At 35.1% G+C, this 17,395-nt stretch overlaps 1 protein-coding gene across 4 annotated transcripts in view; it reads left to right on the top strand.

Annotated features, from left to right (window-relative positions):
- The window catches only part of PTPN12 (protein tyrosine phosphatase non-receptor type 12), a 110,438-nt gene extending 93,370 nt beyond the window's left edge, over positions 1–17,068 (top strand). Inside the window, exons 13-18 of one of the 4 annotated variants that reach the window (XM_081282804.1) lie at positions 4,618–5,582; positions 11,164–11,241; positions 11,971–12,038; positions 12,850–12,880; positions 15,424–15,531; positions 16,219–17,068. In XM_081282804.1, coding sequence (XP_081138930.1) covers positions 4,618–5,582; positions 11,164–11,241; positions 11,971–12,038; positions 12,850–12,880; positions 15,424–15,531; positions 16,219–16,280 — 1,312 coding nt within the window. In that variant the 3' untranslated portion in view covers positions 16,281–17,068. The remainder of the gene's footprint in view (positions 1–4,617; positions 5,583–11,163; positions 11,242–11,970; positions 12,039–12,849; positions 12,881–15,423; positions 15,532–16,218) is intronic. The other 3 variants (XM_081282805.1, XM_081282806.1, XM_081282807.1) reach the window with 3 other exon arrangements.
- Positions 17,069–17,395: the final 327 nt, after the last annotated feature.

Genomic DNA, 17,395 nt, shown 5'->3' with positions numbered 1-17,395 from the left:
AAGTTAATGAATTGATGAAAGGAGAGAGAAGATAAGCAAATTAGAGCACTAAAACAGAAGGTCGGTCCATTGCTGAACTAATAGTGTGAAAAGAAAGTAGAGAAGAAATTAGCAAAGAAATAAGAAAAGTTTCTAGAATTAAAGGACATGAGTTTCCATATGGAAAGTATATACCAAGTTCCCAGCATAATATATGTATAAAGGGATTGGAATGCAATGGATTTTTTTAAAGTCACATCATGAGATTGTAAAACATCAAGAATAAAAGGAGGGCTGGGGTTGTAGCTCAGTGGCAGATTGCTTGCCTAGCATGTGTGAAGCACTGGGTTTGATCCTCCACACCACATAAAAATAAATGAATATTATAAAATATTTTTAAAAAATAGAATAAAAAGGAAGAAACTAAAAATTCCAAGAGGAGGAAAAAAAAAACAGCTCACAATTAAAAGAAAAAGAATCAATCTAGAATTCTGTGCCTTTAAAAAAAGAAAAGGGAAACAGTAGGTTTAAGCTATGAATGCGGACAAGTGCCTTTAATCCTATATATCCAGGAGACTGAGGCAGGAGGACTGTGAGTTTGAAGACAGCCATGGTCAGCTTTTTCCTAACTGGGACCAAAAAAACTGATTAGTGCAGCATACAGAGGAAAAGTTGGTTTTGACTGACAGTTTCAGGAATTTAGTCTATAGTCAGACAACTCAATAGCTCTGATAAAGAGGTAGAGCAGAACATTAGGGCAGAAGAACATGATGGAGGAAAGCAGCTCAGGACATGGCAACCAGGAAGCAGAGAGAGAGAGCTCTGATCACAGGGACAAAATTAAATCCCCAACAGCATACCCCCAGTGACCCTTCTTCTCTAGCCATACCCCACATTCCTACAATTACTTACTACCCCAAGTTAATTCATATCCATACTAGGTTACAACTCACCTCCAAATATTCTGTTTTTAAAATATATTTTTAGATGCTGATGGACCTTTATTTTAGTCATTTATTTATATGCAGTGCTGAGGATCAAACCCAGTGTCTTACACATGCTAGGCAAGTGCTCTACCACTGAGCCACAACTCCAGACCTCCAAATATTCTTGCATTACCTCACCTGAGCTTTTACCTCATATCTAAATCATAACATTCTACCCCTGTACCCAAAAGCTGATGTCTATTTCATAATTCAAAGTACATTTAATTCATCTCTAAGTGTTCCTGTAGTGTTAAAGTGCCACAACCTGCATGGCCATTAATTCAGAAACCAGCAAGGAGATATGGGGGATTAAAAAAGACAAACAGACACAGAGAGAAAGCTGGGACCAGATGGGACACTGTCCTCTGATAGATGTGCTAGCTCAGCACATTTATTATATAGGTTTTTATCATTAAACTGGTTTTCTGTGAGGAAGTTTCTTCAAAGCAGGCAGGCTGAAGGACAAAGTACTGGGCAGCCAACTAAATTTAATTATCTTTGGGGGCTCATAATTCTCTACCCCTGGCAGCTGGTGTCTGAACTCAGGGTCAAGACTGATAGTCCTGTGCCTTGCACAGTACCTCTTTAAGCAGGGTGTCACCATAGCAACTGGGCAATCTTGATCTGCACCTTTGCACAGGAAGTTCCCAGTGCAGTTGCAGGCTCCTGCTGCAAGACAGAAATCCTGAGCAAAGTCACCACTCCCCACATTAAAAGTTCCAGCATTACTCAGAACTCACAAGTTCAAAATCTCTTCTGAGACTCAAGGCAAAGTCTTTGCTCTTTTGATCCTGTAAAGATCAAAAGCAGGGACTGGGGTTGTGGCTCAGTGGTACAGAGCTTGCCTAGCTCATGTGAGGCACTGGGTTTGATCCTTAGCACCACAAAAAATAAATAAAATATAAAGGTATCATGCTTACCTACAAATTAAAAAAAAACATTAAAAAAAAAAAAACATCAAAAGCAAGGGGCTAGAGTCATAGCTCAGTGGTAGAGCACTTACCTAGCATGTATGAGGCACTGGGTTGGATCCTCAGCACCACATAAAAAGTAAATAAATGAAGGTATTGTGTCCGTCTACAATTTAAAAAATATTTAAAAGATCAAAAGCAAGGTACATATATCCAATGTACAATGGCATAGAATAAACATTTTCATTCCAAAAGGGAGAAATAAAGGCATAGAAGGAAGGGATGAGACCAAGTAAGGTTAAAACTCAGCTGGGCAAACAAATTCTGTAGCTCCACATCCAGCATCCGGAGCACATGGCATTGTGATGTTCTCTCCAAAGATCTTATATAGCTTCGCTCTTGTGTCCTTGCTACTTGAGCCTCCTTGGTCTCTCGGGGTTTGTCTCTGCTTGATTCCCATACCTTTCCTTGTCAGATTCCACATTACTTGCATTACTTAATCTCAGGAGTCTCCACTGCAGCTTCAGCTTCCTTCTCACATCTTCATGCATCACCCTTTCAGAGGCAGCACACTAGAACTAGCACACTAGAACTTTGATCTGCTGCACTTTGCCTGGCCTCCCAGACCTCCATGACTCTCTAATTCCAGTATCCTGCATTTCTTCAAAACCAGCACCACGTGATTGATACCAAGGTCTGCCACTATTTAGAGCAGTAACCAATCCTCCTAAGACCCAGCTGCAGCAGCCTCTGAGTGTCTTGGCAGCTAAGCATGGTGAAACAGCTTTGTAGCAACCCCCGTGCAAGCAGAGTGCCCCATAGTCTCTTTTCAAAGAAATCATTATTGATACCCTTGAATTCGATGGGTGTGTTCTTGCCAAACCTGAGATGGACTTAAGCCATCTTTCCTATTGTTTCTGGGCAAAGTACTTGTCATTTCTGTAGTGACAATAAACTCTTTAACAATCACACTTTCGTTAGCCCTTGTATTACTCACACTTTTCTGGCCAAACTTCAATTTTTTTTCTGCTCTGCTTTCTGCTCCTGGTTATCACAGTAGACTTGGCCCAAAACCACCAGCAATGTCGGTGCCACTGCCAGAATGCTGCCTTGAAATTTTCTCTGCCATATAATTAGCTCATCACCTTTAAATATAGCCTCACAAAATGTCTCAGAACACAAACAAAATGTAGAAACTTATTTGTCAGAACATAACATCAATAGTCTCTAGTCTAATTTTCAAGAGTCTTGAAACCTTAGGACCCAATCTTTACTGTCCATAGTCCTATGGGTATTCTGGTCTTTCAAGCTCTCATCTGAATTGTCCATTGAGCTCCACTTACAGTCTTCTAAAACTTTTCCAGTTGCTTCTCTAAACTTTTTAAAATTCCTCTCCCTGCAAACTGACTTAAAGGCTTCTGAATCATGTGGTCAGGTTAGTCAGCAATGTGGCCTTACTCCCAGTGCCAGTTTGTTTTAGTCAGCTTTTTGGGGGCCAAAAGACCTGATGAGCAATGTAGAGGAGGGAAAGTTTATTTGGCTTACAGTTTCAGATGTTCAGTCTCCAGTTGGCCAATTCCATTGCTTTGCGCCCAAAGTGAGGCAGAACAGCAGAATGGCGGATGAAGGAAAGTAGCTCAGGACATGGCAACCAGGATGCAGAGAAAGAGAGAGCGTGCGTGAGCTCTGCTCACCAGGGACAAAATATAAACTGTGTAGGTTTAAAACCCCAGTGATCTGTTTCCTATAGGTACACCCTGCCTGCCTACAGATACCATCCAGTTAATCAATATCAGTGAACTAAATCCACTGATTAGGTTATAGCTTGCATGGTCTATAATGATTTCACCTCTGAATGTTTTTGCCTTGCCTCATACATGAGCCTTTGTGTAACTCCTCATATTTAAACCATACTAGGCAATAATGAGACTCTATCTTTTAAAAAATTAATGGTTCTGAAAATATAATACTCAAGTATATACAAGCCCTCAAGAAGTTTGCCTCCTACATATAGTTTTTGAGAAGTAACTAGAGAATATAACACACCAAAACAAGAAAAAGATGGGGACTGGAAAACATGAGAGTCTGAAACCAGAGCTCCATGGTGGCCTAAGGAGCCAGTGATTCACACTGGAGCACAATGCCCGAGGTATCTAAGAGTGTTATCTGTGGTGTTGATAGTTACCTGGTGTGTTTGACCCTTATTGAGAGGTATACTACAAATCTGTACTACAGTTAAAAGAAATGAGTTACAGATAATACATAGAGGACCAAGCAATTGGGAAAATAGAATTGCTTAAAGTAATAATGACACAGAATCCTAAGGCTATTGGGGAAAAACAGGAAGTTACAGAAGGAAAGAAATTGTGGTGTCATACATATGAATAATATCTGAAGTCATAAGATGGAGTTAGCCAAAATTTACAATAAAACAGTACCGGAAAAGATGCTTATGTTGTAGGAAATCAGTAGAGAATGTGTGAAACCAAAAGAGCAGTGTAAACATTTTGAAATAAGTCAGAAACAGCTGTGAAAGAAGTTGAAAGTAGATACCTGTGGCTAACTGGAAGTCCATAAGAGCAAACTACTGTTTTTCTTTAAAACTTGCATTATATGACTTTTTAAAAATAGTATATGTGTATTGCTTTTGATAAACATTAACTTTCCCTGAAAATTATAATTTTTTTATTTATAACCATATTCTAATGGCTTTTAATATAACTTCTGTTAATATTTTTCAGTTGCCTTGTAGAAGGGGATGCTAAGGAAGAAATATTGCAACCACCAGAACCTCATCCAGTGCCGCCCATCTTGACACCTTCTCCCCCTTCAGCTTTTCCAACAGTCACTACTGTGTGGCAGGACAATGATAGATACCACCCAAAGCCAGTATTGCACGTGGTTTCATCAGAACAGCATTCAACAGACCTCAACAGAAACTATAATAAATCAACAGATCTTCCAGGGAAAAATGAATCAACTATTGAACAAATAGATAAAAAATTGGAGCGAAATTTAAGTTTTGAGATTAAGAAAGTCCCTCTCCAAGAGGGACCAAAAAGTTTCGATGGGAACGCACTCTTGAATAGGGGACATGCAATTAAAATTAAATCTACTTCATCTTGTATAATTGATAAAATGTCTAAGCCACAGGAAGTAAGTTCAGGGGATCTAAAAGTTGATGACGTATCTCAGAATTCTTGTGTGGACTGTAGTGCAGCACAGTCAAATAAAGCTCCTGTTACTGCACCAGAAGAATCACAGAAGAATTCAGACACACCTCCAAGGCCAGATCGCTTGCCTCTTGATAAGAAAGGGCATGTAATGTGGTCATTTCATGGACCTGAAAATGCCACACCTGATTCATCTGAAGGCAAATCCTCAGATATGCACTGTCAAACTATGAAAACTGTGAGTTTAACACCAAGCCCTACAGCACAAGTTGAAACCTTTGTGGATCATCAAAATAGTTCACCTCTATTCAGAGCACCCCTTAGCTTTACTAATCCTCTTCACTCTGATGACTCGGATTCAGATGAAAGGAACTCTGATGGTGCTGTGACCAAGAATAAAACTAATATTTCAACAGCAAGTGCTACAGTTTCTGCTGCCACTAGTACTGAAAGCATTTCTACTAGGAAAGTATTGCCAATGTCCATTGCTAGACATGATATGGCAGAAACAATACTTTTGGGTGCTGAAAAAGGTAATAATACAGTATCTAACACTTAAATGTCTTTATCAGTCACTGTTCTAACCACTTTATCTGTATTAATTTATTATGCTTTATTCCATACCATTCTTTATTCCATAGTCTAGAATCTGCAACAAAATTTTAAATACTAATTATTTTAAAATAAGGTTTTGTTTATTATTACCTTAATTTGACCACATTGTATTAGCAGTTTTGTTTTTCCAAACTATTTATCTAACTGAATAATTAGAAGTAATTTAGGGAAAATAGAATTGCTTAAAGTAATAATGATACAATACTGTAAAGAATGGCTTTGTTTTACCCATGTTTCTCATAAATATCTAATCATCTTTTTCTATTTATTTACCAAAAATTTTTGGAAATTACTTACAAATGAAGTCGCTTTCAGTCCTGAGCTTAATCCAAGAGCCATATTGGAAATGACTCAACAGAATGAGTAATTAATTCATTTAGTAGTGAGTGGGATATATACCTACCTAGTTAACAAAACCATAATTTAATGACTCTTCTTTAAGTGGTCTTAACATTTTTTAAATTTTTTTTTAGTTGTAGATGGACACAATACCTTTGTTTTATTTATTTATTTTTATATGGTGCTAAGGATCAAACCAGTGCCTCACATGTGCTAGGCAAGTGCTCTACCATTGAACCACAACCCTAGCCCAAGTGGTCTTAAGATAATGCATGTATTCAGTTTCTAAGACATATTATTAGTTTTTGATCTGCTATTAAAAACCATGGATGCTTTCTTAAACAGACCAAAAAGATGAAAGCAGATGTATAAACATGAAAGCTATTTACTGATATATTGATCAGTGAACCTTGATGGTGACACACACAGACTGATTTTTTTATTTGTTCTTTTTAGTTATATATAACAGTAGAATGTATTTTGACATATATACATGGAGTATAACTTCCTATTTTTGTGGTTGTACATGATGTAGAGTCATGTATTCATATATGCACATAGGAAAGTTCTGTCTTAATTCATTCTACTGTCTTTCCCATTTCCATCCTCCCTCCCTCCTTCCCCCATATCTACCCTGTCCAATCTGGCAAACACCCACCCCTCCACCCCCCAACACACACACACACACACACAGACACACACACACATGCCTATTTTGAGTCTGTATCCGCATTTCAGAGAGAACATTTAGCCTTTGGTTCTTTGGGATTGGTTTATTTCACTTAGCATGATAGTCTACAGTTCATCCATTTACCAGCAAATGCTATAATTTCATTTCTTCTTTGTTGCTGAATAATATTCCATTGTGTATCTGTACCACATTTTCTTATATCCACTCATCTATTGAAGGGCATTGCAGACTGATACAATGTGAAGACAAAATAAGTACTGTGAGGCTAGGGATATAGCTCAGTGGTAGAACACTTGCCTATTGTGTGTCTTAATTCATTCTACTATCTTTCCCATTTCCATCCTCCCTCCTTCCCCCATAAAGATGAAAGCAGATGTATAAACATGAAAGCTATTTACTGATATATTGATTAGTGAACCTTTTTTTAGGGAAAATAGAATTGCTTAAAGTAATAATGATACAATACTGTAAAGAATGGCTTTGTTTGTGCAAGGACCTAGGCTCAATTCCTAGCACCCACTTCTCCCCCCAAAAAAGTACTATGAACTTGAAAGATAACTTTCTATTTCTGACCAATTATAAAACCATCCAGGCTGTGGCACTTTTCTCCAATCATATATACTGTATTTTGTGTCTTGAGAACATATCTGGTAGAGTACATGAGATTCTAATCTAATTTTGTAAGTTACAGAATTTCGATTTTTTTTCTCTTTGTTTTGGGGTACTGAGAGGTAAAACCCAGGCGCACTCTGCCACTGAGCCACATACCCAGCCTTTTTTATTGTTTTTTGAGACTTGGTCTGGCTAAATTACTGAGGTGATCTTGAACTTCATGAATCTCGTGCATCAGTCTCCCAAGTTATAAGCATGCACCACCATGCCTAGCCCAAATTCTATTGTTTTTTCTTCTTCTCTGATGTATTTAATTAAAGAATCTTCTGAAGATATGATGTATTTAATTGAAGAATCTTCTGAAGAAAATGATTATCATTGTAAATATCATTTTATCAGTTTTCCATAATTTTAAGTTATATTACCATTTATTCTTCCTCAACTTCAAAATCTGAAATATAACTATACTTATATGCTCTATTTTTATACATATATACTTATAACTGCTAACGTTTAACTCTGCAAGAAAATATATAACAAGCAATTATATATACATGGAGTATAAATTTGGGGCTTTTTTTCCCAGGAAATTTTCCTTTCCTTTCTCTTTTTTTCCCCTCTCCTCTTCCCTCCCTTCTTTTTAAACTATTCATTGGAAATAGAATTTGGTGAGAACAGGAAGGATGCATGATATGATATTCTCTTTAAAAGTTATTGCCAGGTCCGGGGCCAGGCTCTGTGGTGCACACCTATAATTCCAGTGGTTTGGGAGGCTGAGGCAGGAGGATCTCCAATTCAAAGCCAGCCTCAGCAAAAGCGAGGTATTAAGCAACTCAGTGAGATCCTGTCTCTAAATAAAATGCAAAATAGTGGGGGGATGTGGCTCAGTGGTCAAGTGTCCCCCAGTTCAATTCCCAGTACTCAAAAAAAAAAAAAAAAAAGCAGAAGGAAAAAAAAGTTATTATCAGGTGACCAGTCTCGTGATGATACAGAAAGAGTTCCTTTAACAAATATTGTACAGGATTAAGTGAAAACACTGTGCTATATGCTAATTCATATTTGGGTTTTTTTTTTTTAATTTGTGTTTCAAGACAAAGGTAGCTGTAAATTTGATTTCTCATTTATTTTCACCTTACTCACCTTTCTATTCATTTGATATTAACTGAAAATTTTCCTGTATAAATATTCATTGCTGCAACCTAAGTACAATTAGTCCTCTTTTTAATTGTTAGTAATTGTTTACTTTATATATTATATCATTGATTTGATATAAGAATTAGGGAGTTTTGTCTTAGAATTTGTTAGTGAGTTAGCTAAATAATGTTGTATTGACACCTAAAATAGCCTTTATTGCTTGGCAAAAATTCCTGGCCCTGAATTTTCTTTTTTTGGTCTGGGGATTGAACCTAGGGCCTCGTGCATATTAAGCATACTACATGAATTCTGATTTTAGTCTTGTCTCAAGCCTTCTGGAAGATTTCTCAGATTTACCCATAGTATGCTCCATACAGGCAAAAGCCTATGTAAAATGTGCAGTCTCTAGTTGTATAAACTTTTTTTTAATAACTTCTTTTTTTAAAACGGTAGTTATGTAACATGAACATATGAAAGCTAATATAGAGATCCAGGGAGAGACAGCCAGTCAAAGCTGGGCATGGTAGCATACACCTGTAATCCCAGTGGCTTGGGAGACTGAGACAGGAGGATCTTGAGTTAAAGCCAGCCTCAGTGAAAGCAAGGTACTAAGCAATTCAGTGAGACCCTGTCTCTAAGTAAATACAAAATAGGCCTGGGGGTGTGGCTCAGGGGTCAAGTGTCCCTGAGTTCAATCCCCAGTACCCCCCACCAAAAAAAAAAAAGAAAGAAAGAAAAGAAAAGAAATATCCAGTCAAGAAGCAAGGGCCACAGTTATAAAATAAATTCTCTTTTTTTTTCCTTTATTTCTTTTTTGCAGTACTGAGGATTGCATTATACATTGTTCTACCACTGAGCTACATTCCCAGCCCAGAAAATAAATTCATTAAAAGTAAAGATTGTTATAAATGAGGGGATACAAAATTTTTAAGATACAAATAGAATTACCTTTCCTGCTTTGTTCACTTAATTTATGAGATGGTATCACAATGCCAAGATTATGTGTTGTTCCTTTCAACAACCATCTCTTAACTACTAGTTTTTAGTAACAAGAAGGCAAAGAGAAATACAGTGATGGCTTATCCTGTTTCCACTGCTACTATCAGATAGATAATGTAGCTAGTTATTTAGTGGCAAGAGAATTTAGATAGTCTAGATAGATGCAGAAGCCAAGCTATATTGTCTTGTTTATCCAGCTAAATAAATGTAGGAGGGGCAAAGAGCACTCTTAACCTGCCTCAAATTGTTGAAAAAGTACTTTATTTTCAGTTTAATGCATAGCTTATCAGATATGATAAAAGACAGTATTGTGGGCAGGCTGTTTGTTCTTTTTTTGTGGTGCTGGGGGTTGAATCCATGTCCTTGTGCATACCAGGCAAGCACTCTACCAACTGAGCATTCTTCAACTGAGCTATATCCCCAGCCCTGTTTGTTTGTTCATTTTAAAAGAGTCCAGTGGACAAGGCCCAGAGAAAATAAGATGGGATTCTTACATTACCTTTTCTTTATCCCATGCTTCCTAGCCTGAAAGTCCTTATGGTTTATACAGAATTGTATGCTCACATTTACTTTCTCTATCACCATTGACAGCTCAAAGATCTAATATACTTATTTATCCTAAGGCATAATAAACTTAACCTCTGAGACTTACTTAATGCCTTGGATACATCCCCAGTCCTTTTAATTTTTTATTTTGAGACAAGGTCTTGCTACATTCATTACTAAAGCTGTCCTTGAACTTCCAGTTTCCCAACATTAGCCTCCCAAGGGAGTAGCTGGGATTACAGGTATGCATCACTATGCCTGGCTACTTTCATATGAAAGTGAAAAACTTTCATATGACTTTTGTCAGTATTCTCAAATTATAGCCATGTGCAATTAGTGTTCTTATAAATACACTGTTCACAATATCTTAGGCAATAATAAATGGGAATCAAAATTTTAATAGCTATATTTTGTGTATATTAAAATAACTAGCATTTCAAATATTATTTAGTTATTACTATTTAGAATATGACTGAAGTACATAGTTAAATTTAAAATTATATTTAATCAGTGAATAGGACAGATTGTGTATAGTATGGCAAAAATCATGAAACGAGTTAAGCATTTGAATCCACTTTGGGAAATACTGGCTTAAGGAAATGACTAAAGCTTTCTTTTTTGGACTAAAGAAGCATCATCAATAAGCCCATTAGGCAATTGACTTCTCTATTGAGTCTTCAGCCTCAGAGGACAAATCTGCTTTATGTCTGTAGTGTAAGAAAAATCTTTGTGCAATAGTGGTAGAGTAAGCATGACAACTCTTCTTGATAATGAGTTGAGTGATAAAGATTTGTTTTTAGTCTTTTTAAGAATGTTTTTAAAACAATTTTTTATATTACTGTATACATTTTTATGGGTACATTATAATTATACATCACAGGATTCCTTGTGATATATTCAGACATGCATAATACATAATTTGGTCAGTTTTATTCTCCAATATTTCCACTTTTCTTTTTTTTCTTCCCTCCTCCTGAGCCCCTGTTCTCTGGTCTCCCTTCTGTTTTCATGTGACCCTTTTAAATTCCTTCCCACCCCACCCCGCTTTTCTAAAGGAACTGATCTTTTATATACTTGTGACTATAATTTTTAGAATATCAAAACAGCTCTCAGATTTTATTTAGATGACATGTTGTGAATTTTTAATAAATTGACTACATTTTATGTATTTAATTTAGATGGTGATGTTAGTGAAGATTCACCACCGCCCCTACCTGAAAGAACTCCTGAATCTTTTGTATTGGCAAGTGAACATAGTGAGTGTCTCTTCTACTTTTACATTTATTTTATACTATAATAAAAGACTCTGGAAAATGTGGCCAGTTTTAATTTAATAACTGTTATGTTGAATAATTAAATTCAAAAAGTTCTTTGAATTGATATTAGCATGCTTTTAATTCCTCATTTGAAAAGTCCTTTAAAATGGTATTTATAAGAACACTAATTGCTTCACTTTTTAGTGTAGTTAACATTAAGCTTGGTTGTGGGTGGGCATCAGTTAAATGGTATTAACCAAGAGATACTTCAGAACACTAGACTATCAGAACTGGGCGAAAGTGATCATATTTCAAAGCATTAATAATGTACTTCTCCCCATTAATCTTCTAAAAACAGTACAGGAAAAGCTTGAATATATTTATTGTGTCTCATATTCAGTGGAGATGCTTACTCTTCTAATGAGTCATATTACCAGTACATTATTCATTTTGACTGATTCTAAAGACATTAAAAACAGTGAAGCACTGTACCTTTAATTTTCTAAAGTTTGTCAGATTATCTATAGACAACAATAAGCTGATGATTGAATTAATTTAAAGTTTAGGGACAGAAACTCAGGAATTGTCTTGATTTAATAAAAAATAAAACTCTTTAATGAGAGCAATAGTTCCTGAAACGTGTAGAATCTTGTTTTGTATGTACTTTAATGTAGAGGGATTTCAGGAGTTAATGATGTAATTTGAATAATAAAATTTTATTTTTCTCAGATATACCTATAAGATCAGAATGGAATGAACTTCAAAGTCAGGAATGGTCTGAACAAATAGAATCTAAAGTAAGTCCTTTTGGAATTGGAGCAACTAAAGCTTAATATTTTTACTCACCTATTTCTCTTACAGTTGTTATTTTTTGCAGTACTGGGAATTGAACCCAGGATTTCATGCATGCTAGGCAGACGCTCTACCACTGAGCTATATCCCAAGCCTTAAGGTTGTTATAATAACTGTCATCTTTAAACCATTGAATATAATTTATGATTTTTTGATGAGTCTTTTTTATTCTAAGATTTCTGGTATAATATCTATATAAAATGTAGGAGATTGTTTTAATAAAAGCACAACCTTACCTACATAAGATCATCACTTCGGTATTATTTTCTCAAGCTGCTTTTGAAATTTGTAAGTTATATCATATTCCAAATTATTATGAAGTTATGAACAGGTCTTAGTACTTCCGTAGTATCTCTGAAATAAAAACAAGATGCATTTTAATTGTTATGAAATAATGACAATCCTACAAAAGTGATAATCTTATAAAGATCAGTAAGTTTAATGCAATATGGTAGATGGCTGGCAAGTTTCAACTATGTGTATATTCCTTTATGCAATGGCTCTTGCTTTTTCAGTTTTCGTTCAGAAACTTTTGCTTGCAATATTAAACAACATGATTTTTAAGCATAATTGAAAACATCATTGTTTTCCTTTGACATTGAAAATCTTTAGACCTTGATATTTCAGGACTATATATATATATATATATATATATATATATATATATATATATATATACCCATAACAGACTAAGCCTTCTATTATTTGCACATAAAATAAATGTAATATAATAGCTATTAAATATCTTCCTTATAGGGATTGAAAACCTCTGGAAATGGAAAATGTGGTGAGTTATTAGATATTTTTTTCCTTTCTTCAATAGACTTTGTAGATTAATTTCTATAAAAGCATGTTTCATGGTATTTGGTATTTCTATATTTGAAGATATCTAGGGCAACTTTTCTAGAAGCTTTATTTAAGTGGTATAATTCTTCTAAGTTAACTAGAATTATTATTATTAACCAGATATTATTGACCTGGAAAAATTATAAGAACATCTCTTTTCAGTAGTTACATGTTAATATGTAGAGTAATTTTTTAAGACATTTACTGTATTTAATTTTCTGTTGTTTAAAAAAAAACACTTAATAGTTGGGGCATGTAGCTCAATGGTAGAGCTGTAGAGTCACGTGCTTAGCGTATTGAGGTGAAGCCCCAGGTTCAATATCCCATGCACAAACAAAACATTTAGAAGTTAGATGCTGACTTTAATAAATCCCCAAATTTACCTAGATGATGGGATTGGATTCATTAAAAACAATTCTTTTTAGATATCCTCCTCTAATGATATTTACATTTATTTGTAACAACCAATAAAATTATGTAACCCAAACCAGTTGTTACAATGCCAGTTTACAAAATTTTTTACCATACTACTTTTCCTATAATACTAAAGTGGAACAAATTATTATTAATTTTATATGTCCGTGACCATGTAAGGAACTTATTAAAACAACCTATTCTGTACAAATTCTTCAGTTTACCTGTTGTCTCTGCCCTTATTCTCCAGTCTGTCTCAGGTCTTCTCTTTCATGCTTACACCTTGAATCTTGACCTAATGGGTCTGTTCCATCACATAAACTCATTACTCCCTCTGTCTTTACTGAGGCATCAGATTATAATGAAAAGAGAAGAATCTTTCAAGCCATCCTGACCTGGATTGCAATCCCAATTTTGCCATTGTACATAGTATTTGGCTTTTGACAAGTTACTTAATTTTTCTGAGCCCAAATTTTCTTATTTGTGAAATAGAGATAATTATAGTACCTACCTTAGAAGATTTCTGTGAGCACTTAATTAAATTAAACAACATATGTTAAACAAGATTAGGCCACAATTTAGGGTCATCTACAGTTGGGCTCTCACAGGTATTGCCTGCTGTTCTTATGTGCTCTAGTTGGTACTTTTCTATTTCCAAGTTTTTTACATGTTTACTTCTAAATCATCAGTACTGAACTGGGCATAGTGGTGCACATCTATAATCGCAGCAACTCAGGAGGCAGAGGGAGGAGGATTGCAAGTTCGAGGCCAGCCTTGGCAAATTATTAGTAAGTTCCTTTCCATCAGTGGTAGAGACCCTCTGAGTTCAGTCCCTAGCATCACAAAAAATAATAATAAAATTATCAATTCCACTAACCCTTAGTTGACCTTTACTTCAAAAGCCAAGACCTTAAGACTAGATCATCTCTTCATCTTAGTATATGGCCCTGCATAGAATATCTCACCACCACTAGTTTTATGTAGGTGTTTTTCTTCTCTGTCCCTTTTGTACTCTGTGTATTATTTCATTATAAAGTTTATCACTTTATCACACTACTATAATAACTGTTCATTTCTGTCTTTCACTAGGCCAGGGATTGGCAGTCTGTAGCCCACAGGCCTAATCCTGCTCTTGGATTCATTTTTTTTCATATGCCCTTGAGCTGAACAAGGGCCTTTTAAACTTTTTAAAAATTGTTTTAAAGAAAAACAAACTTAAAAAAACAAAATATATGTGATAGAGATCTTAGGAAGAAATTTGCTGACTAATCATCTTGAGGATAGGAATCATGTATTATTTGAATTAAATTCTAAGTTTCTAGAAAAGTTCTTCAAGGAGGTATGGGGGATATATAATAAAGGTTGTAAAGGAGTGAATGAATCTTAATAGTTAATTTTTTGTTACCAGTTTTAAACATTGATAATTAAATGAGTAAACTAACTACAATTTAAACAAGTAGGATTTGAAAAGAATTACTACTTTGGAAGACAAATAGTCCATTAATTAACCAAGAACTTCTTTGCCGTTAATTTCTATTTAAAGGCATTTCAGTTGCAATTATTGCCTTAGAACACAAAGCATGTAGTATACCTACTTTAGGGAAATATACACGATCTAGTTATATGGAATAAAGTGAAAACATAACAAGAATTTCCACATTGCCAAAGTTCTCACTGCAAATTTCTAGGTACCCTCAAGAATAAGTAACATACTAGGCACGATGGCGCGTGCCTATAATCCCAGAGGCTTGGGAGGCTGAGATAGGAGGATTGCGAGTTCAAAGCCAGCCTCAGCAAAAAACGTAGCACTAAACAACTCAGTTGAGACCCTGTCTCTAAGTAAAATACAGAATTGGGCTGGGGATATGGCTCAGTAATCGAGTGCCCCTGAGTTCAATCCCTGGTACCCAAAAGAAAAGAGAATAACTAACATGATTTTCTGTGCACACTAAAATTTATAACTGAAAGTAAAAGTTGCTCTTTTAACTTATTGCCCACACTAAAACAATTGAAGTGTTTTATGTATGGTGCTACAAAGAATGATGATTGAAGCTTTGTTTTGTATTTTAGATCATCCAGCAGGAGGTATTCACGCAGAGACTTGTACAGAATGTCCATCTACTTCCAGTGACAAGAAAGATCAAATAGCAGAGAGTCCAACAGAAGCCACAGATATTGGTAATTTGTTTAATTAATAATTTAAAAACTAAATAGTTAATGCTGTCAAGAGTTAGAAAAGATCATTTTCCAGGATTTCCTTTTGAGTTTTTCAGACTTTTTACTAAGGTTTATTCAGGTTTTGAAAAGATACTTGCCAAGAATGAAATATGCATGGTCAAAGTGTCTTGGAATAATCATGAAGTAAATGAAATACTTAACTTAATTCTGTTCCACAACTGAGATTAAAACCCAAAATATTTTTAAAATTTCAATATATAAGCAAATGAATCTTTTGTCTTGAAAGTCTAAAGTAGCGTAGATATTTTTCTGACTTTGTGATAGAATCGGTTTTATTTTTTGCTTTGCTTCCCTCCACCTATCTTGCCAAGATGGAGTTATGCTTAGTGATAGAGCACTTGCCTAGCATGTGTGAGGCACTGGGTTCAATCCTCATCACTGCATATAAATAAATAAATAAAATAAAAATCCATCAACAACTAATAAAAATATTTTTTAAAAGAAGCAGTTATTTTCAGTTACCCCAAATAAATGTTTATTTGTTTTTTATTTATAGAGTTTCATTTGGTTTGAATTATGAATTCCCTTCTGGAAATCTGTTTCAGAAAATGAGGATGTCTGTGGATATGGTTTTAGTAGTATAAAGGTTTTTCTGGACATTGACCAGTTATGGTGTTTTGACCCTAGGTTTTGGTAATCGCTGTGGAAAACCCAAAGGACCAAGAGATCCACCTTCAGAATGGACATGATTCAGGGAGCTAAAAGACACTTTAAATTTACTGGAAAATCCAAGTGCCACTGAAAGCCAGATTTATAGTATTCCATCTTTAAAATGTGGGACTAACAGCAGTGTAGATTGTTACCATGATATTACTTTGCTGGGACCATCTACCTGCCTTAGGAAAAAGTATTAAATATGGTTTATTTTGTAACTTCAAGTATTATTGCCTTAATGTCTCTTAACCCTGTTACACGCTGCTTGTAGACATGTTAATATAGTAATACTTTTATGATAAATTGAGTTTAAGGACTACTCTTTTGCTGTTTTATCATGTATGCATTATTTTGTATATGTACAGGGCAAGTAGGTATATAATTTGATAAAGTTGCAGTCATAAAATATTATTAACAGAAGATGTAAGAAATTTCTGCATGGTCTAAATCTTTGTGTACCTTATTTGTAAATTATTTGCCCTGAAGTTTTAGAAAATAGTTTTTGAATTTTAAAATTGCTGGATTCATGCAGCCAGCATTGCAGGTTATCAGAGATCAAAGATTGTAATAATAATACATTTTGTAAATTGTAAGCAAAAAGTTATTTTTATATTATATACTGTCTAATTGTCATCCTAATTGTTCTTGTTTTCATCTAGTCATGGAGATTCAGTAAGTGCCTTGGAACAATATTGAATTCTCTTAGCTTGTGTGTGTTACTTTAATATTTGAACTCAACTGGGATTAGAAGACTATCAAAATATATGTTATGTTTCAGGATATTTGACCTGCCATTAAAAAACAAAACCAATTTTACAGTGCCTACACAGTGTCTTGGTTTTTCATTCCTAGGAAATCAGACTTACTATCAACCTTCTAGCTGGCTCAGTCTTAACTTTCTAAGTTACAAATATGAATGGGGTTTAATCTCTTAATTAAGGAATGGTAAGCTGTGTGTAATGGTACTCACTTGTGGTCCCAGGTACAAAGAATGTGCCAATTTTGTTTTATTCCATTTTGTTTTGGTAACAGGGATTGAACAGGAGAACTTAACCACTGAGCCACATCCTCAGCCCTTTTTGTGTTTTTGTCTTTGAGGCAGGGTCTTGCTAAATTGCTTAAGACCTCGCTGAGCCGCTAATTGTGATCC

The sequence above is a fragment of the Spermophilus citellus genome (genome assembly GCF_964194105.1).
Source record: "Spermophilus citellus genome assembly, chromosome: 3".
Lineage (NCBI taxonomy): Eukaryota > Metazoa > Chordata > Mammalia > Rodentia > Sciuridae > Spermophilus > Spermophilus citellus.
The sequence above is the reverse complement of the archived record's forward strand: the minus strand, read 5'-3'. Positions and strand labels throughout refer to the sequence as shown.